The 21,270-nt window shown below is 38.2% G+C and overlaps 1 protein-coding gene across 5 annotated transcripts in view; it reads left to right on the top strand.

The window, feature by feature from the left end:
* Positions 1–13,374, top strand: part of LOC113261538 (interferon-gamma-inducible GTPase 10-like) — a 57,503-nt gene extending 44,129 nt beyond the window's left edge. For 4 of the 5 annotated variants that reach the window (XM_044387291.3, XM_044387298.3, XM_044387299.3 and 1 more), the window contains one exon: positions 11,656–13,374. In XM_044387291.3, the coding sequence (XP_044243226.2) occupies positions 11,656–12,998 (1,343 nt within the window). In that variant the 3' untranslated portion in view covers positions 12,999–13,374. Of the gene's footprint in view, positions 1–2,764; positions 3,073–11,655 lie in introns of those variants that run through there. The other variant, XM_026507682.4, reaches the window with a different exon arrangement.
* The last annotated feature ends 7,896 nt before the right edge of the window (positions 13,375–21,270 follow it).

Raw genomic sequence — 21,270 nt, 5'->3', positions numbered from 1 at the left:
CCTAATATAGAAAATGTATAAAGAACTTATACAACTCAACACCAATAAACAAAACAAAAAAATTGATTGAAAAATGGGCAGAGGACCTCAATAGACATAACTCAAAAAAAAAAAAAGGCTAACAAACACACAGAAGATGAACAGTTATGAAAATATGTTCAACATTACTACTCGTGAGAGAAATGTATATAAGAAACCACAATGAGATATCATCTCACACCAGTCAGAAAGGCTAGTATCAAAAAGATAAAAAACAAGTGTTGGTGAGGATGTGGAAAAAGGGAACTATCCTATATTGTCACAGAAATGTAAATTGGTGCAACCCCTGTAGAAAACTTTATGGAGTTTCCTCAAAAGATTAAAAATAGAAATACTATATAATCTAGTAATTCCACTACTGGACGTCTAACTAAAGAAAACAAAAATGCTAATTCAAAAAGATATCTTCACCTCTATGTTTATTGCAGCATTATTTACGACAGTGAAAATTCAAGTGTGCATTGATAGAATATTACTCACCCATTAAAAAGATGGCTTTCCATTTGTGATAAAATGGATGGAAATAAAAGGTATTATACAAAGTAAAATAAGTCAGAAAGAGAAAGACAAATATATAATTTTACTTATGTGTGGAATCTAAAAAAAACAAGTAACAACAAAACAGATTGTTAGATACAGAGAACAAACTGGTAGTTGCCAGATTGGAGGTGGGTGGGGGGAAAGGTAACATAAATAAAGGATATTAAGAGGTACAAACTTCCAGTTATAAGTAAATATGTCACAGAGATGAATAGTAAAACATAGGAAATATAGTCAATAATATTGTAACAATGTTGTGTGGTGAGAGATGGTGACTGCACTTACTTGTGGCAAGCTTTGAGTAATGTATAGAGTTGTCGAATCAATATGTTGTGCACCTAAAACTAATACAATGTTTTACATTAATTATTCTTCAGTCAAAAACTGGTGTGTGTGAGGGAGTAACCTCCATGTTGGAGGAGGGAGTTGCTACTTGCAGGGCATCACCAGAGTTTACTGGGTTGATGGCAGATCCAATTTCTTTTTCTTCTTTTTTAAAATGACAGCTTTTTTTTTTAACATTTTATTTCTTTATTTAAGGAGAGAGAACTAAAGAGAGAGAGCAAGCACAAGTAGGGGGTCACGGGAGAAGTAGAAGCATGCTCCCTACTGAGCAGGAAGCCCCACATGGGATTTGATCCCAGGATCCTGAGATCATGACCTGAGCCAAAAGCAGATGCTTAACTGACTAAGCCACCCAGAAGCCCCAAAATGACAGCTTTTTTGAGCTATAGTACACATAGATCTTATTCATTCCACTACTTGTCAGTAAAACAGACATTTGTTTAAAAAGACATTAATAAAAATATCTTTAACAGGAGGAGCTTTGACTGTGCTTATCTAGAAAGATTACTAAATAGCAAATGAAGAACCCAAGGTACAGGATGTTGTGTACAGAATGCTGCCATTTTTGTAAAAAGGAGGAAATGGATGTACATATTTGTTCACAGGTTCAAAAATGGACCTGTAAAGATGGCATGGTCCCTCTAGTACAGACATTGATGATTGCCCATTGTATGTGGAGAGACATTTTATTGTATACATCTTACACCTCTTGAATTATAAACTATATGAGGATTTCTATTCAAAAAATAAATAAAAACAAATAAAGCCAGAGTATGGCTACCAGTGACATAGGGCTGCTCTGTAATGTTTCCACCCCAACTGGGTATACTGTCTATTAATTCCTGTACTAGCCATCCAGAGTTAGCAAATACTCTGGGTTTAAGAGTTCAGCCCTTGAGAAGACTAGTGTCACTTCAGACACCAATTGCACTTCGGGGGATTCCCTACGTCATCTGGACCTCCAACTGACTATCTGCAAATGTGAGGGTTCCTATAACCCCCTCAGGCTTGATAATTAATTAGAATGATTCACAGAAGTCAGGAGAGCTTTTATGTACGAGCATAGTTTTATTAAAAGGATACACATAGGGTGAGGTCTGGGAGAGAGCATACAGCTTCCATGACTCTCCCCATGGAATCAGGGTACACTGCCCTCCCAGAACAACAATGCAAACACCAACCAAGAAGCCTACTTGAGCATTGGTGTCTAGGTTTTTGTGAGGATTTCATTACATAGACATGATTGATCAAATCTTTGGCTACTTGATTCAACACAATCTCCAACACCCGTTCTCCTCCCCAGAGGTCCAGCTGACCCAAAGTCTCCACCCTCTATTCACAATGGTTGTTCTTCTTGGTGACCAGCCACAGACCTGAAGTTATCTAGGAGCCTGGATGGAATCACTTCATTAGCATAACAAAGTCAGCTCCTATTACTCAGGAAATTCCCAGGAGTTTTGAAGCTCTGTGCCAGGAACCAGGGACAAAGACTAGATACACTCTTATAAGACTTCATGCCCCATAGAGTGTGGGCTGTCTAAGGTTAACAGGGGGGCCATGAGCATCATTTTCCCAGGACTAAGCCTGTATTCTCTGATTCTGGATTCAGATTCTGTCTGGCCTGGAGCCTGTACTCTGGTTAGTGTGGCCCCTCAGATGTCACTAGAAGCTTCCTGCCTGGGATCCTGTGCCCTCCTCTTACTCATGATGCCAAAACCACACCATATCAATGGCCGTGGTGCCTTTCAGTTTCAGTTCCTGGCAATGGCTGTGTTTCTTGGAAGAGGAGCCCTCAGAACTCTGATTTCACTTTCTGTTCTTGCAAATGCAGAGCTCTGCCATGCGATGGCTGCTTCTAACTATTGGCCAGATTCCTGTGAGGGTGGAGCAGAGGCCAGAGATTATTTAAGTGCTGTCTGCTCCTCACATACAGTGGAGATATTTGGGGTGACAGTAAGTACCTTACTCTCTGCGGTGACCACACCAGCACACAGGACCTGTTTCAGTGCTAGGCCAGTCTGTGCAGAGGGGTGCTCCTGCTGTGGGCTGCAGGCAGCACTTCGTCCAGGCTAGGCATTTCCTGTGCTGCCGGGGGACATATTCAGAGCTCAACTCTAACACCAGAAGTCTACTTTCCTTCAGGAGCTGGTAAGCAAGAAATCACTTTGGATTCAGTACAGGTCTAAAAACAAAATTATAGATATGTAGGCCTGAGGTTGGGAGAGTCAAAGTTGCAGAACAGACTTTGTGCCTGTGAACTGCAGAAGGATCATGTGAATGTCAGGGCTGTCAGTGGATAGGGCTTTCCCCAAGGGCTTCTAGATCAGACACCTCCCATCTCAGGCAAAAATACTTTCCCAGGGGAAACAATATATTATCTGTTAAAAAAATAAAATTCAGATCAATAAATTTTAAACTATGATTGGCTTTATTAAATGATTCATGAATTAGGTAGCATCTTATCTACTAAATACAAAGGATCTCCATTGAGCTTTAGGAAAGGAAATATTTTTAAAGGAAGAGGGGAAAGGAAAAAGAAATTATTAGCAAAGAATTCATTGTTTTGGTCAGGTTTGGTCTTTTAAGGGGAAGAGAAAGAGTTCATCAGCAAATTTCCGGGTACTGACCTGGAAATACCTAAGTTGACTGGTAAAAGTATACATTCCTGGGGGAGTGAAGCTGTGGTTAGCTTAGGTATTAGGTCTTGGTTTACTAGGTCGAAGCCTTAAGTGGCTCCTATGTGATCCCGTGGCCTTCCTTTTTCACAATTCTGCCTTTTTTTTAAAGATTTTATTTATTAATTTGACAGAGAGAGAGAAACAGTGAGAAGGAACACAAGCAGGGGAAGTGGGAGAGGGAGAAGCAGGCTTCCCGCTGAGCAGGGAGCCCGATGTGGGGCTTGATCCCAGGACCCTGGGATCATGATCTGAGTGGAATGCAGACACTTAACAACTGAGCCACCCAGGCGCCCCCTAAAGTCCTTTCCTCACCGCTAAGGGCCTTCAAGTCTTTGCCTTGTCCCCAGTGGGATGCTTTTATGCTCCTGTGTTATATAACCTTACCAGTGCCAACATATAGTGGCTCCCTCCCCCTTCTGTTTATCTTCCAATATCTGCACGCAGAATCAGGGCTCCCCACTTCATACTTCAAGACCATCAGAGATATTCTGTTTGTAGAGATCCAGATATATATTCTTACATCTCAAGCTGATTTCATGGGTGTTCAGAACGGTTTGGTAGATATCCAGCTAAATTCAGGGGACTGGTTGAAATAGGGTCCCCTACTCTTCCGCCATCTTTTTCTGGTCCACTCTGTTCATATTTTAATTGGATTATTTGTTTTTTGGGTTTTTTAAAGATTGATTGATTTATTCTGGGGGGAGGAGCAGACAGAATCTTTCAAGCAAGCTGCCCACTGAACACAGAGCCCAACATGGGGCTTACTCTCATATACCATGAAATCATGACCTGATCCGAAACCAAGAGTTGGATGCTCAACTGACTGAGCCACACAGCCACCCCTGGCTTTTGTGTCTTAAGCTATATCAGTTACTTATATATTTTGGGTAATAACTCTTTATTACATATGCCATTTGTATCTGATCCCATTCAGTAGTCTGTCTTTTAATTTTGTTGATAGTTCACTTTGCTGTGCATAAGTTTTTCATTTTGATGTGATCCCAATAGTTTATTTTTGCTTTTGTTTCCCTTGCTGCAGGAGACCTATCTAGAAAGATGTTGCTATGACCAATGTCAGAGATATTACTGCCTGTGCTCTCTTCTAGAATTTTTATGGTTTCAGGTCTGACATTTAGGTCTTTCATCCATTTTGAGTATCTTTTTTGTGTGGTGTAAGACAGTAGTCCGGTTTCCTTTCTTGGCATGTAGCTGTCCAGTTTTCCCCCACCATTTGTTGAAGAGACTGTCTCTTGGCCTTCGTATAGTCTTTCCTTCTTTGTCAAAGATTATTTGGCCATATAATTGTGGGTTTCTTTCTGCATTTTCTATACTGTTCCATTGATCTTTGTGTCTATTTTTATGCCAATACCATACAGTTTTGATTCCTACAGGTTTGTTATATAACTTTAAGTCTGGAATTGTAGTATCTCCAGTTTTTTTTTCCTCTCTCAAGATAGCTTTGGCAATTTGGGGTCTTTTGCCATTCCACACAGATCTTAGATTTCTCATTCCATTTCTGTGAAAAATGCTGTTGGCATGTTTGTAGAACTTGCATTGAATCTGTAGATTTCTTTGGGTAATAGAGACATTTTAACAATATTTGTTCTTCCAACCCATGATCATGGAGTGTCTTTCCATTTCTTTCCATTGCCTTGAATTTCTTTCATCTATCTTTTATGGTTTTCAGAGTACATCTCTTTCACCTCTTTGGTTAAGTTTATCCCTAGATATTTTATTGTTTCTGCTGAAATTATAAATGGGATTGTTTTCCTAATTTCTTTCTGCTACTCATTATTAGTGTAATGTAATGCAACAGATTTCTGTACATTGATCTTTATCCTGTGACTTTATTGAATTCATTTATCAGTCTAAGAATTTTTTGGTGGAATCTTTTGGGTTCTCTCTATATATCATTTCATCTGCAAATAGTGAAAGTTGTACTTCTTCCTTACCAATTTGGATGCCTTTGATTTCTTTATGTTGTCTAATTGCTGTGGCTAGGACTTTCAACACTATATTGAATTAAAGTGGTAAGAGTGGACATATTTATCTTATTCCTGACCTTATGCCTTTTATTATGTTGAGGTGTGTTCCCTCTAGACCTATTTTGTTGAAGTTTTTTATCTTAAATGGATATTATACTTTGTCAAATGCTTTTTCTGCATCTATTAAAATGATCATATTATTTTTACTTTTTCTTTATTGATGTGATGTGTCACATTGATTGTTTTGTGAATACTGAACCAACTTTGCATCCTAGGAGTAAATCCCTTTTGATCATCCTCCTAATTTATTTTTAAAAAACATTTCGTAACAGAGGTAACATCAGCATGTTTACTTGACTTCATGTAAACACAGGTAGAATAAAAATGTTACTTTTAATGCTTATAACTCTAAACACATGTTTATTTTATTTTATTTAAAGATTTTATTTATTTATTTGAGAGAGAGAGAAAAAGAGAGCACGAGTGAGGGAAGGGGCAGAGGGAGAGGGAGAAGCAGACTCCCGACTGAGCAGGGAGCCTGATGCAGGGCTCCATCCCAAGATCCTGAGATTATGACCTGAGCCAAAGGCAGATGCCTAACTGACCTAGCCACCCAGGTGCCTCAACATATGTTTATTTTAATTAAATCAACAGCCTTAAATTAGTTTTGATACTGAATATTTTTCTGAATCACATGAACTTGAAAAACATTGAAGTTAGTTTCCTCCTTTCTGAGAGTTTTAGAAAGCTCAATCCTTGTAAGTGCTTGCTTTCAAACCAAATAAATAGAGATCTTTTACAACAAAATTCTCCAGAGGAAGGAAAATATCACACATTTACAACATACATACATATATATAGTATATATACTAACACACAAAGACCTTATAGTTACCAATATTTGTGGAGAAAATTTTTAATCCTGAAATTAAATTTAAGGAGGCTGTGCCAGAGTTTGGGCACAACATGCATTATTTGGCAGTTTGTATTATAAAGGACATCTTTCCCTTTTTCCTTGTTTACTTTCCACCAATTGCGGGTGTATTTATATTTCAAAGACATGATAAGATGTATAGCTTTAGGGAGCAGAGAAGGAATGCAACTTCCTCTAAGAAAGATTGAGGTTTCCTAAGACCAATAATTCACAAACTCTTTGAGATAAACAGGGGAAGTTTTGGGGTTGGCAAAGGAATACGGGAACTTTGACTTACCTCTGGAGCTGACTTTTGTTTATGGTTTCTGTAAAGGCAGATCAGACAAAGGATAACTTAGACTGAGTATTCAAATAAAGGAGGATAGTGGAAAGCAAAAAGAATTACATCAGTCTTATAGTCTTTGGTATTGGGTACTTTGTTTGTTGCTGTTTTTTTTTATACTTCTTTTTTTATCAGCTTTTTCCAATGACACCTCCAATGGTACTTTTGGAATTTTGAGATCTGTGATTTTAGGGAAACTTCTTAAGTGATCTTACCTAATTGGAATGTTCCTCATAATGGCCATTGTAATTCTAGGTTGTAATTCCCTTGAGGGCAACAGTTTGGTAGGACCTTAGCCATAAATGGGGTTTAACACACAATTCTGTCCAGTCATATCTAGTCACAAAGAGGGGGAAATTCACACATTTTTGCCTGGCCTTATTTTGTGGCTCTCAACCTGAAAGTTACCAAGCCAGGTTATTTGGGAAATAAAACAGACTTGTAGGTTTTTATAGCTTTAAGAACCATATTTTATTTAAGCTTTTATTTCAATTCCAGTTAGTTAACATACAGTATATTAGTTTCAGGTGTAGAATCTAGTGTTTCAACACTTACATACAATACCTGGTGTTCATCACAAATGCCCTCTTAATACCCATCACTTATTTAACCCATCCCTCTACCCACCTCCCCTCTGGTAACCATCAATTTGGTCTCTGTAGTTAAGAGTCTGTTTCCTTATTTGCCTCTCTTTTTTGCCCCCTGTGATCATTTGTTTTGTTTCTTAAATTCCACATATAAGTGAAATCCTATAGTAATTGTCTTTCTGTAGCTGATTTATGTTGCTTAACATAATACTCTCTAGCTCCATCCAAGGCATTGCAAATGGCAAGATTTCATTCTTTTTTGGCTGAATAATGTGCCATTCATCAGTCGCTGGACATTTGGGCTCTTTCCATAATTTGACTATTGTATATAACGTTGCTATGAACATCTGGGTGCATGTATCCCTTCAAATCAGTATTTTTGTACACGTTGGGTAATTGACTAGTAGTGTAATTGCTGGATCATAGGATAGTTCTATTTTTACCTTTTTGTTTACCTTCCATACTGTTTTCCAGAGTGTCTGCTCCTGTTTGTATTCCCACCAAGAGGGTAAGAGGCAGAACCATAATTCTTAGATATTAAATAATGTGCCGGAGGGTAGAGCACTTAACTCTTTGGATTTTTAAGGATCTCATTTATGTTTTGTTTATTTGTTTATTTATTCATTTGTTTAATTACTATTTTTCTTTAAGCTAAGCCTTTACCTCACGTGCATATTAACAGAGACCCACAATACTGGGGTAGTGGAACTGTGGACGGCAGCAGTTGCTAAAGAACTAGGTTTGGGACAAGGATTGAACCAGCACACCTCCAAGAATGGGGACTGTAGTCTGATTCCACACACACAGAGAACTGTAGCACCACCAACAGTTCCCAACTTGGAGTCTGAGTTATAAATCAAGGCCTAGGTTTAGAAGATACTATAGACTGTTCAATAGGGTGCCATTTACACATCACCTCCAATGTCCATCATGGACCAAACCAGTAGGTTCCATTAATGAAGACTCCAGACAGGAAATGGGGAACAGACTAAGCCGCCAAAGAGAGGTAAATACAGGCTGTGGATTGGGATTCCAGTGTGGACTTCTGGATTGAACCGAGGGCTAAGAACTGTTGCTCTGTCTGAGCTTTCTGTGTCAGTGACAGAGTGATCCACTAACCCTGAACTGGAAAGGCAATTCAATTAGGATCTCTAAGACAAAAAAATAGCAGAGCTCAAAGCAAAATGGACTGACCTATGGGGTTTGGAAGTGTCGAGAAAGACAGTGAATTCAATAGGACTTGTAGGGAACTATGCTTGTATTTTGTTGTTCCCCAAATAGAGTCAGAAATTTGCATAGGATCTAGACACTGCCACCAAATATGTTAAAAAATAAAATTCAACCAAGTGAATTCTAAAGACCTATTTGGCTTTATTAAATAATTTTTGAATTGGGTAGTATCCCATCCAGCAAATAGAAAGGAGCTCCATCATGCTGTAGAAATTGAAAGGTTTTTAAGTAAAGAGAGAACGCAGAAAAACAATTAATAGCAAAGAATCCATTGTTTTAGGCAAGGTTGTCCTCCTAAGGAGAGAAAAGGGGAATGATTACTACAGTTTTTAATGCTGACCAGAGCATGCCATGTTGATTGCTGAGAATTACATCCTTGGGGTTTGCAAATGCTCTTAGTTGTTACGTCTTGGTTCACTGATTTGGGGCTTTAACTTAAGTGGATCCATTATGGCCCCGTGGCTTTCTTTCTAACACATCTCTCCACAAAATATAAATCCTGTGTGTCTCACACTGACTTAATTTGAGTCCTAGTTTCACCTCTGCCAACCCAATTGTGTGTTTTTTCTGTGTTTCCTGAGACAGAGCTCTGCCCTTGGATTTGGGCCCTCACCTTGAATCCTAGCTCTGAGCTTTGCTAATGGTAGGACCTTCGTTGTCTAATCCTCAACCTCATCATTTGTCCAATTCTTAATTCATAGCAGAAATTATTATAATGTCCTTGTAGTGTTGTTAAGTGAATGAGGAGAGTAATGTATGTAGAGATGCACATCTCAGGTTTATTGGTATGGATTTCTCACATTCTCTTCCATTTCTACCCAGTTGCAGAAGACACACTGCTAGAGATTAGAATAGAAGTTCCCAGGGATATTAAAAAGTACTCTGTCCTTCCCCCCCCTGCATTACTGTTGCATTACAAAATAATAACAACTTCACATGCAACATCAGGTGAGGTATGGAACCTTAACAATAGGGCATGGCTTTTGTGTGGTTGAAATTTGCTCAGCACCCAGAATTTTGCTGTCCATATCTGCTTGCCCTCTTTTTTTTTTTAAGATTTTATTTATTTATTTGACAGAGAGAGATAGGCAGCAAGAGAGGGAACACAAGCAGGGGGAGTGGGAGAGGAAGAAGCAGGCTCCAGCGGAGCAGGGAGTCCGATGCAGGGCTGGATCCCAGGACCCCGGGATCACGCCCTGAGCCAAAGGCAGACGCTTAACGACTGAGCCACTCAGGCGCCCCATATATCTGCTTGCCCTCTGACCCTGTCATTTAGTTCCTTCTTTGTTTGTTCTGTTCTTCAGGACCTGTCTCAGTCAGATTTCCTCACCCTCTTGCTTATTTTTCCCCCATCCTCTGAGAATGCATGGGCATAAGACTACACCTGATGGGGTTGTAGTCTCACCTTGTTGGCTCCTCCTTGAGTCCCAGGTTGTATATGCCACTTCCACACCCAGGCTTGCTCATTTTGCTTTGTGTGCTGCCTGCTGTTCAAAGGGGGGGGGAGGTGGTCTCCAAACAGCAAGAGGTGATGCCTGCATGTGCCAGATGCTCAGGATTTCCACTTTTCTGTATGTGAAAAATATTCCTGCTGGATAGTCAGAAGTGCTGGCACCATGATTCTTAGTTGCTTAATAGCTTCCCTTTTCATATTTGACAAGCTAGATTCCCACACTTCTCTCTTCTAAGGAGAATGTCTGCATGCCCCGTTCATATGTGTGCCAGTCCAGACAAAGTACAATTGGTCTGAATAATTCCTTCCAAAAATATATTTTGCTATCCTCTCTTGCACTTCAGCCTGTGGGTACCAGGAAGCCCAAAGAGGATATCCTGACCCCTTACTCTAGCCAAAGGATATTTCTTCAGCCTGCATGCTGCCCAAATATCAGTGGTGACTTGAGGTAACTTGTTCCCTGGTCTAAAAACTCTGCACCCAATCTCTGTAGGGGACAGTACATAAATCTTTCACATTACATTTAGTCCTGAGTATATGATTTCTTCTGGTACCCTATCTCAAGGTAGAAGTCTCCAGTAATAAGTCCAAGGACTCCAGAACATGCTCAGTTTCATCGACATTAGAGAAGGTGACAGAGGGACGCCCTTATCATGGCTGATATCTTACATCCCATTCAGCAACTGCTTCAGTCTTTACTAACATGATCTTTTATATCAATTACACTTTGTACATCAGTCAGTCTTCCAGGTAGATTATCTCCCCTACATGATTTCTGTCCACTTTTATACACAGGCATGAAGCAGGTGATGGGTGGGGATCTCCGGACAGTTGGGGCGGCTCATAGCAAGTGCCAGCTGGATAGTCCAACATAGTTTTTTAGAACATGGGGATCCATGCCACCTACTGTTTCTGCTACAGGAAAAACAACGAGAGTCTTTTCAATACCTAGTTTCATGAACCAGCCATTTTCTAGATAAAAGAAAACACATTTGCAATCAATAAAAGTTCCTATCTCCTAATGAAGATACATAGCATCTTTTCTGAGAAGGAAAGGAGTCATTCATACTTACTTAGCTGCCTCATAGGAGAACCAAGGTCTATGACATGCTGATGTTGGAAGTTATCAGAAGAGGGTTTTCTGGAGGTTCTTATACCACAGGTGAGAAAAGGTGTGGTGGTGAATTTTTAGATTTGTTACCATGAAGAATTATTTTCATAACATTACAGATAAAGAAAACTGAAGCAAGGTAAATAATGAATAATGTGGGCAGCTAAGTTGGATAGAAGAATCAGGCTTTGAAATAAGTCTAGAAAAGTGGAGAACATCTTTAAGAAGGGCTTTCCAAGTTAAGGGAAGAGCCTAAGCAAGGAAAAACTTTACATCCAGGTCAGAATTCTACACACTGCCTGAACAGAAAGAGAAGGGCTTCTGAATACAATGTTGTGGTGAGGACTGAGTTTCTCCCTTGCTCATAATAACACACCCAAGCCACCTCTTGCACTAACTCGTTTTCCTTCCGTCTTATTTCCTCCCCCTAGTGTCCTCTACTGCTCCAGCCATGGGGACCTCCTCTTCCACATCCTCTAATAGAGAAGGTGGTGATTTGGCCTCCAGCTTTAACAAGTTTTTTAAGGACTTCAAGGTGGAAAGCAAAATCCTCTCTCAGGAAACCATCACTTTGATTAAATCACACCTAGAGAAGGGGGAACTTCAGAGTGCAGTTTCTGCAATTAATGATGCATTGAGAGACATTGACAATGCCCCACTGAACATTGCTGTGACCGGGGAGTCTGGGGCAGGGAAGTCCAGCTTCATCAATGCCCTGCGGGGTATGGGGCATGAGGAAGAAGGGGCTGCCCCCACTGGGGAACTGGAGACAACCACTGAAAGAACCAAATATGAACACAAGAAGTTTCCCAATGTGACATTATGGGACCTGCCAGGGGTAGGGACCACTAAATTTCAGCCTCATGAGTATCTGGAGAAAATGAAATTTGGTGAATATGACTTCTTTATTATCATCTCTTCTACACGCTTCAAAATCAATGATGCACAACTAGCTAATGCAATTAGAAAAATGAAGAAGAATTTCTACTTTGTCCGATCTAAAGTGGACAGTGATTTACATAATGCACAAAGAACTAAACCCAGCACTTACAATAAGGATGAAATCCTGCAAAGGATCCGCAATGACTGTGTGACTCAACTGCAGAAGGCCAAAGTGAAGGACCCTCAGGTCTTCTTAGTCTCCAGCCTTGATTTGTCTGAATATGATTTCCAAAGCCTGGAGACCACCCTTCTGAGGCAGCTCCCAGACCACAAGCGCCACATCTTCATGCAATACCTGCCAAATGTTACTGAGGCTGCCATTGACCGGAAGAGAGATTCCATGAAACAGAAGGTCTGGCTGGAGGCCCTGAAAGCTGGAGCATCGGCTACCATCCCTTTCATGGGTTTGATCAGTGATAAAGATGTAGAGAAGGTGGAACAGACTTTAACCCTCTACAGGTCTTATTTTGGGCTGGATGATGAATCCCTGGAAATCATAGCCAAGAACTGGCACGTCCCAGTGGAGAAACTCAAAGAAAACCTTCTGTCTCCTCATTTGCTATCAATTGAGAAGAATGATGAGTCATTGGGGAAAAAACTGTTAAGATATGTGGAAAAATTCTGCTCTGTTAGTGGAGGACTTATCGCCACTGGTGTTTACTTTAGGAAGATTTTCTACTTGCAAAATTATTTCCTTGAGACTGTGGTGAGTGATGCAAAAGTTCTTCTTAAAAAAGAAGAGATTTTTAAGGACTCTATGGACTCTGGGCAAACCTATCTACTTCAGAATGTAGGGAATGAAAATGGGAAAAGTGAGGCAGCCAGCTCCTGAATTATTCTCAGTGTTGGCATGGCACTGGTGCCTGGAAAGTTGAGTTAGGACTTCCCTGAAGCAATCCTGACCCATTGCCCTCAAGGTGTATCACAGACATTTCCATAATACACTCTTCAACAAACCACCAAACGTAATGACTATAATTTCACAGTGAGAGCAATGAAGTCTAAAGAATCCTTCCTTCATATGATTCTTTTGGGAAAAATGAAGGACAGTAATCTGAAATTTTCTGCTTATTGGAGAGAAAAACATTTTGTGTCATGGTTACTATATAGCCAGCACTAGTCTTTCTACTGACATAGTAGTAAAAAATAGCTGTTCACACAGTAGATCTTCAAGACTGATTTTTAAATAAAAGCATACATAGTCTGTTTTTGGCACTCCTGTCATGCTGTTGTAAATTCTGATCATTAATAGATCACCAATTAATGTGGCTGATAATCCTCCTTGTCCTTTCCAGGGTTACCATTTTATTTAAAAACATAAAAGGTAGCTGAACATGTGTCACAATAAATGGAAGAGAAACCTTAGCTAAGGAAAAGCTTTATCTGGGGTGCACTGTGAGAGGAACGCGTGTATAAGATGGGAACATACTCCAAGGGCTGCATATTGCATGTCTAGACACCCCTTGGCTGCTATCAGTGTATTTTGTGCCTGAACTTGAGAGGTTAGGGAATAAGAGACAAGAGGATTTTGATAAATCTAAGTGGAAATTTAAAAAATGAAAAAGGTATTTAGATATATGCAATCCTTCATCTAATAAGGGAAATGCAAATTGAGAATGACATCTACACAAAAATATCATTTATCTCTTATTAGATTGGGGGAAATTGCAAAGTTTGACATTCTGTGGGTGGCAGTGTAGAAAAATTGTTGTGGTCACACAGTTTTGGTGGGTACACAAAATGATCTAGCCTATAAAGTGGTAAATTAGGCCATATCTAGGAAAATTACACTCACATTTACACTTTGCCCCAGTGGTCTCACTTTGAAGAATCTGGGCCATAAAAAATGAGAGTAGATTGGTGGTTGGCAGGCATTGGAAAGTGGGGAAATGTGTAATGCTGTTGAAAGAGCGCATCTTTCAGTTATAAGGCGAATGTATAGTATGGTGACCACAGTTAATAATGCTGTGTAATAGTACTATACAACAACAATACCTGAACTTTGCTAAGAGAGTACATCCTAAGCCTGCTCAACACACACACACAAGGTAAATATGTGAGGTGATGGTTGTATTAATTCACTTGGCTGCTGTGCTTATTCCTCCATATGTACCTATGTATCAAATCATCACATTGTACACTTTAAATATATATGATTCTATTTGTCACTTTTACCTAAATAAAGCTTGGGGGGGAGAGCAAAAAAGCTGGAAAATTTTTTTAAAAGATACATGCTTAAAATTATTAATTCAGCATTATTTGAAATGGTAAAACACAAAATTCAAATGTTCTTTAATAAGAAATGTTAGAGCCACAATGACTTGTATATACAAAAAGAGTGAGTAATATCATATGTATAGCTATGCTCTCATCTCCAGGATATACTGTTTATTGTTCATTGAAAAAAGTAAGATGGATAATTTTGTGTGTAGTATATTACTGATGATCTAAGACAGTGTAAAATATGAATATATATTTGCACATATTCTTTAATTAAAAAGACAGCTGTAGTAATAAAATTCACTTATCTATAGGGAAAGTGATGCTACTGTGTCAAGAGGCAGTGTAAGAGCTAGATTTTACTCAATGTAACTTATTTTACATTGAAACATGCAAATGTCTTACAAAGCTATATAACTGTGTAATTAAGCAAAAAGACCCAACATTATAGAAATACAAATCAAAACAAATTGATCTAAGCTTTGTTCAAATAACAGAAGTGAAGTTATTTCAAAATTTTATTTACTTATTTTTAATTTTTAATTCCAGTATAATTAGCATATAGTGTTATATTAGTTTCAGGTATACAATACAGTATTTCAACACTTCTAATTATTACTCAAAGCTCAACACAATAAGAACCCTTTGATCCCCATTACCTATTTCACCCATCCTCTCACATACCTCCCCTCTCATAACCATCAACTAGTTCTCTATAGTTCTGAGTCTATTTCTTGGTTTGCCTCTCTTTCTCTTTTTTTCACCTATGATATGTTTTGTTTCTTAAATTCTACAGAGGAGTGAAATCCTACTGTATTTGTCTTTCTGTGACTGATGTATATTGCTAAGCATTGTACTCTCTACCTCCATCCATGTCATTGCAAATGGTAAGATTTCATTCCTTTTGTGGCTGAGTAATATTCCATTTTATATGTTCACCACATATTCTTTATCCATTCATCTCTGGATGGACCCCTGAGTTGCTTCCATATCTTGGCTACTTTAAATAATGATGTAAGTGTGCATTTATCTTTTTGAATTAGTGTTTTCATTTTCTTCGGGTTAATACCCAGTACTGGAGTTTTTATAGTCATGGGATGATACAGTAATTCAGTGTATAATTTTTGAGGAACAATCATACTGTTTTTCACAGTGATTACAACAGTTTACATTCCCACCAATAGTGTGCTAGCATTCCTTTTCTCCAAATCTTCAGCACACTTGTTTCTTGTGTTTTTAACTTTAGCCATTCTGACATGCATGAGGTGATATCTCATTGTGGTTTGAATCTGCATTTCCTGATGTTAAGTGATGATGAGCATCTTTTCACGTGTCTGTTGGTCATCTGTGTGTCTTCTTCAGAGAAATGGCTGTTCGTGTCTTCTGCTCATTTTTCAATTGGATTATTTGGATTTTTTGATGCTTATTTGTATCACCTCATTATATGTTTGGATATTAACCCCTCGTTGGATATATCATTACCAAATATCTTCTATTTAGTAGACTGTCTTTTTGTTTCGTTGATGGTTTCCTTCACTGTATAAATCCTTTTATTTTGATGTGGTCCCAATAGTCTATTTTTGCTTTTGTTTCCCCTGCCTCAGGAGTCATCTCTAGAAAAATGTTTCTGTGGCACATGTCAGAGACATTACTGCCTTTGCTGTCTTCTAAGATTTTTATGGTTTCAGGTCTCACATTTAGGTCTTTACCCATTTTGACTTTACTTTCATGTATGGTGTGAGAAAGTGGTCCAGTTTCATTCTTTTGCATGTTGCTGTACAGTTTTCCCAACACCATTTGTTGAAGAGACTTTTTCCCTTTGCATAGATTAATTGAGCATATAATTGCAGGTTTATTTCTGGGCTCTCTATTCTGTTCCATTAATCTTGTGTCTATTTTTGTGCCAGAACCAAGTTTTTTTTTTTTTTATTACTATGCTTTCTTGTATACCTTGAAATCTGGAATTGTGATTTCTCCAGCTTTTTCTTTGTTTTAAAGTTTTCTTTTGCTATTCAGGGTCTTTTGTAGTTCCGATTTTAGGATTACTTTAGGATTTTCGGGGGGGGGGCTAATTTTTGGTATTTTGATAGGGCTTGCAATGACTATGTAGATTGCTTTGAGTTGTATGGGTGTTTTAATAATATTAAATTTTCCAGTCCATGAGTGAGGTATATCCTTCCATTTGTTTGTGTCATCTTCAGTTTCCCTCATCAGTGTTTTATAGTTTTCAGAATATAGGTCTTTTGCCTCTTTGGTTAAGTTTATTTCTAGTTATTTTATTCTGTGTGGTGTACTTGTATATGGGATTGTATTGTTAATTTCACTGATACTTCATTGTTAGTATGTAGAAATGGGACCAATTTCTGTATATTAATTTTGTATCTTGTGACTTTACTCAACTAATGAGTAGTGGTTGTTTTTTTTTTTTGGTAGACTCTTCAGGGTTTTTTATATATAGTATCATGTCATCTGCACATAGTGAAAGTTTTACACATTCCTTACCAATCTGGATGCCTTTTATTTCTTTTTCTGGTCTGATTGCTGTGGCTAGGACTTCTAATACTATGTTGAATAAAAGTGATGAGAGTGGGCATCCTTGTTTTTTTTTTTCTTTCTTTTTTTTTTTTTAAAGATTTTATTTATTTATTTGACAGAGATAGAGACAGCCAGCAAGAGAGGGAACACAAGCAGGGGGAGTGGGAGAGGAAGAAGCAGCCTCACAGCGGAGGAGCCTGACGTGGGGCTCGATCCCAGAGCACTGGGATCACGCCCTGAGCCGAAGGCAGACGCTCAACCACTGTGCCACCCAGGCGCCCCTTGTTTTTGTTTTTTTGTTTTTTTTTCTGATCTTAGAGGGAAAGCTCTCCATTTTTCAGCATTGGGTATGATGTTTGCTGTGGATCTTTCATAGATGACCTTGTTATGTTGAGGTATGTTCCCTCTAAACCTACTATGCTGAGAGCTTTAATCCTGGATAGACATTGTACTTTGTCAAATGCATTTTCTGCATCTATTGAAATGATCCTATGTTTTTTATCCTTTCTCACGTACATGTGATGTATCGTGGTGATTGATTTGCAAATGTTGAACCATCTCTGCATCTCCAGAATAAATCCTACCTTATTGTGGTAAGTGACTTTTCAATGCATCTTTGGATTGGGTTTGCTAATATTTTTGAGGGTTTTGCATCTATATTCACCAGAGATCTTGGTCTGTAGTTTTGTTTTTTGTTTTTTGTTTTTGTTTTTTTTTTTTTTTTTTTTTATGGTGTCTTTGTCTGCTTTCGGTCTCAGGGTAATGCTGGCCCTTAGAATGAATTTCGAAGTTTTCCTTACTCTTCTATTTTTTGAAATTGTTTCAGAAGAATAGGTTATTAACTCTTTTTTAAATGTTTAATAGAATTCACCTGTGAAGCCGTCTGGTCCTGGACTTTGTTGGAAGCATTTTGATTACTGATTCCATTTCGTCGCTAGTCATCAGTCTGTCAGATTTTCTATTTTTTCTTGAATCGGTCTTGGAAGTTTATAGGTGTCTAGGAATTTATCCATTTCTTCTAGGTTGTCCAATTTGTTGGCCTATATTAAGACCAATTACAATTAAGTCAAATAACAATTGTTCATAATATTCTCTTACTATCTTTTAAATTTCTGTGGTGTCAATTGTTATTTCTCTTCTTTCATTTCTGACTTTGATTAGCTGAATCTTCTTGTCTCTCTGTCTCATCTCTCTCTCTCTCTGATGAGTCTGGCTAAACATTTATCAATTTTGTTGAGCTTTTCAAAGAACCAGCTCCTGGTTTCATTGACCTTTTCTATTATTTACTCATCTGGTTTTTTAGTTTCTTTTTTTTAAGATTTTATTTATTTATTTATGTGTTTATTTATTTATTTATTTGAGAGAGAGAGAGCATGAGCAGGAGGTGGGGGGGTGGAAAAGGGAGAGGGAGAAGCAGACTTCCTGCTGAGCAGGGAGCTTGATGTGGGGCTCAATCCCAGGACCCTGGGATCATGACCCAAGCTGAAGGCAGATGCTTAATCAACTGAGCCATCCAAGCACCTTATTTTTTTAGTTTCTATTTTGTTTATTTCTACTCTAACCTTTACTATTTAAGTCCTTGTACTATTGTTGGATTTTGTTTATTGTTGTTGGTTTTTTCTGCCAACTCCTTTAGGTGTAAGGTTAGGTTGTTTATTTGAGATTTTTTTGGTTCTTGACTTAGGTCTGTATTGCTGTATCTTTCCTCTTAGAACAGCTTTTGCTTCATCCCAATGATTTTTGACAATTATGTGTTCCTTTTCATTTCTCTCCATGCATTTTTTATTTCCTCTTTGATTTCTTAGTTGACCCATCCATTACTTATTTGCTTTTATTTAACCTCCATGTATTTATGTTCTTTCTAGATTGTTCTCTCATACTTGATTTCTGGTTTCATAATATTGTCATCAAAAGAGATTCATGCTATGGACTTCAATCTTTTTGAATATGTTGAGACTTGTTCATGGACTAACATGTGCTCTATGCATGAGAATATTCCATGTAAACTTGAAAAGAATGTGTATTCTGCTGTTTTAGGAAACAATCTTCTGAATATATCTGTTACATCTATCTGGTCCAATGTGTCTTTCAATGCCGGGTTTTTTGTTGATTGTCTGGGTAATCTACCCATTGATGGTAGTGAGGTGTTCAAGCCCCCTACTATTATTCTATTCCTTTTGATTATTTCCTTCATTTCTATTGACAGCTGGTTTACATACCTGGGTGCTCTGATGTTGGGTGCATACAAATTGTGTGTGATTGTTATATCTTCTTGTTGGATTGTTTTCTTTACGATTATGTATGTCTTTTTACATAGTTGTAAAGTAATTTTGTCTGATATAAGTGTTGCTACAATGGCGTTCTTCTCACTTCCATTTGCATGATAAATGTTTCTCCATCCCTTTGCTTTCAATTTGCATGAGGCTTTAGGTCTGAACTGAGCTCTTGAAGGCAGCTTATACACAGGTCTTGCTTTTTTATCCTTTCATTCACCTATGTCTTTCATTTGGAGCATTTGGTCATTTTACAAAGTCATTATTGATAAGTATGTCCTTATTGCCATTTTCTTGCCAGTTTTATGCTTGTTTTTATAGTTCTTCTCTATTCCTTTCTTCTTTTGCTCTCTTCCTTACAGTTTGATGGCTTTTTTAGTGATATGCTTGGATTCCTATCTTGTTATTTTTAGCATATCTATTCCAGATTTTTGATTTGTGGTTACCATTAAGTTTACATGTAAATGTTCTTTTTTTTTCCTCTGAATTATTTTTATTTTATATGCTGGCTTAATCATTTTTTACTTGTTACAATTTTATGATCAGAGAACATCTATGCAATTAACCCTCGGTTTATATTAGCATACTTTATTCTTCTTAGTAACTTACCACTTTTATTTTCTTGTTTTTTTAATAATATTTTTTATTATATTATGTTAGTCACCATACAGTACATCCCTAGTTTTTGATGTAAAGTTCGATGATTCATTAGTTGTGTATAACACCCGGTGCACCATGCAATACGTGCCCTCCTTACTACCCATCACCAGCCTATCCCATTCCCCCACCCCTATCCCCTCTGAAGCCCTGTTGGTTTCCCAGAGTCCATAGTCTCTCATGGTTCATTCCCCCTTCTGTTTACTCCCCCCCCTTCTTCTTCCCTTCCTTCTCCTACTAATCTTTCTACTTCTTATGTTCCATAAATGAGTGAAACCATATGATAATTGTCTTTCTCTGCTTGACTTATTTTGCTTAGCAAAATCTCCTCCAGTCCCATGCATGTGGCTGCAAATGTTGTGTAATCGTTCTTTCTGATGGCTGAGTAATATTCCATTGTATTATATGGACCACATCTTCTTAATCCAGTCATCTCTTGAAGGGCATCTTGGCTCCTTCCACAATTTAGCTATTGTGGACAATGCTGCTGTGAACATTGGGGTGCATATGGCCCTTCTCTTCACTACGTCTGGATCTTTGGTTAAATACCCAGTAGTGCAATGGCTGGATCATAGGGTAGCTCAATTTTTAACTTTTTAAGGGACCTCCACACTGTTTTCCAGAGTGGCTGTACCAACTTGCATTCCCACCAACAACGGAAGAGGGATCCCCTTTCTCCACATCCTCTCCAACAATTGTTGTTTCTTGCCTTGTCTATTTTTGCCATTCTAACTGGCATAAGGTGGTATCTCAGTGTGGTTTTGATTTGAATTTCCCTGATGGCTAATGATTTTGAACATTTTTTCATGTGTCTGTTAGCCATTTGTATGTCTTCATTGGAAAAGTGTTCGTATCTTCTGCCCATTTTTTGATTTGTTTATTTGTTTCTTGTGTATTAAGTTGGAGAAGTTCTTTGTAGATCTTGGATACCAGTCCTTTATCTGTAGTGTCACTTGAAAATATCTTCTCCCATTCTGTGGGATGCCTCTTAGTTTTTTTGACTATTTCCTTGGCTGTGCAGAAGCTTTTTATCTTGATGAAGTCCCATAAGTTCATTTTACCTTTTGTTTCTCTTGCCTTTGGAAATGTGTCATGAGAAAAGTTGCTGTGGCCGATGTCGTAGAGGTTGCAGCCTATGTTCTCCTCCAGGATTTTCATGGATTCCTGTCTCACATTGAGGTCTTTCATCCATTTGGAGTAAAACTTTGTGTATGGTGTGAGAGAGTGGTCAAGTTTCAATCTTTTGCATGTAGCTGGCCAATTTTCCCAGCACCATTTATTGAAGAGACTGTCTTTTTTCCACTGGATGTTTTTTCCTGCTTTGTCAAAGATTAGTTGCCCAAAGAGCTGAGGGTCCATTTCTGCATTCTCTATTCTGTTCCATTGGTCTATGTGTCTGTTTTTGTGCCAGTACCATGC

Source organism: Ursus arctos, unplaced genomic scaffold (genome assembly GCF_023065955.2).
Source record: "Ursus arctos isolate Adak ecotype North America unplaced genomic scaffold, UrsArc2.0 scaffold_5, whole genome shotgun sequence".
NCBI lineage: Eukaryota > Metazoa > Chordata > Mammalia > Carnivora > Ursidae > Ursus > Ursus arctos.
The sequence above is the reverse complement of the archived record's forward strand: the minus strand, read 5'-3'. Positions and strand labels throughout refer to the sequence as shown.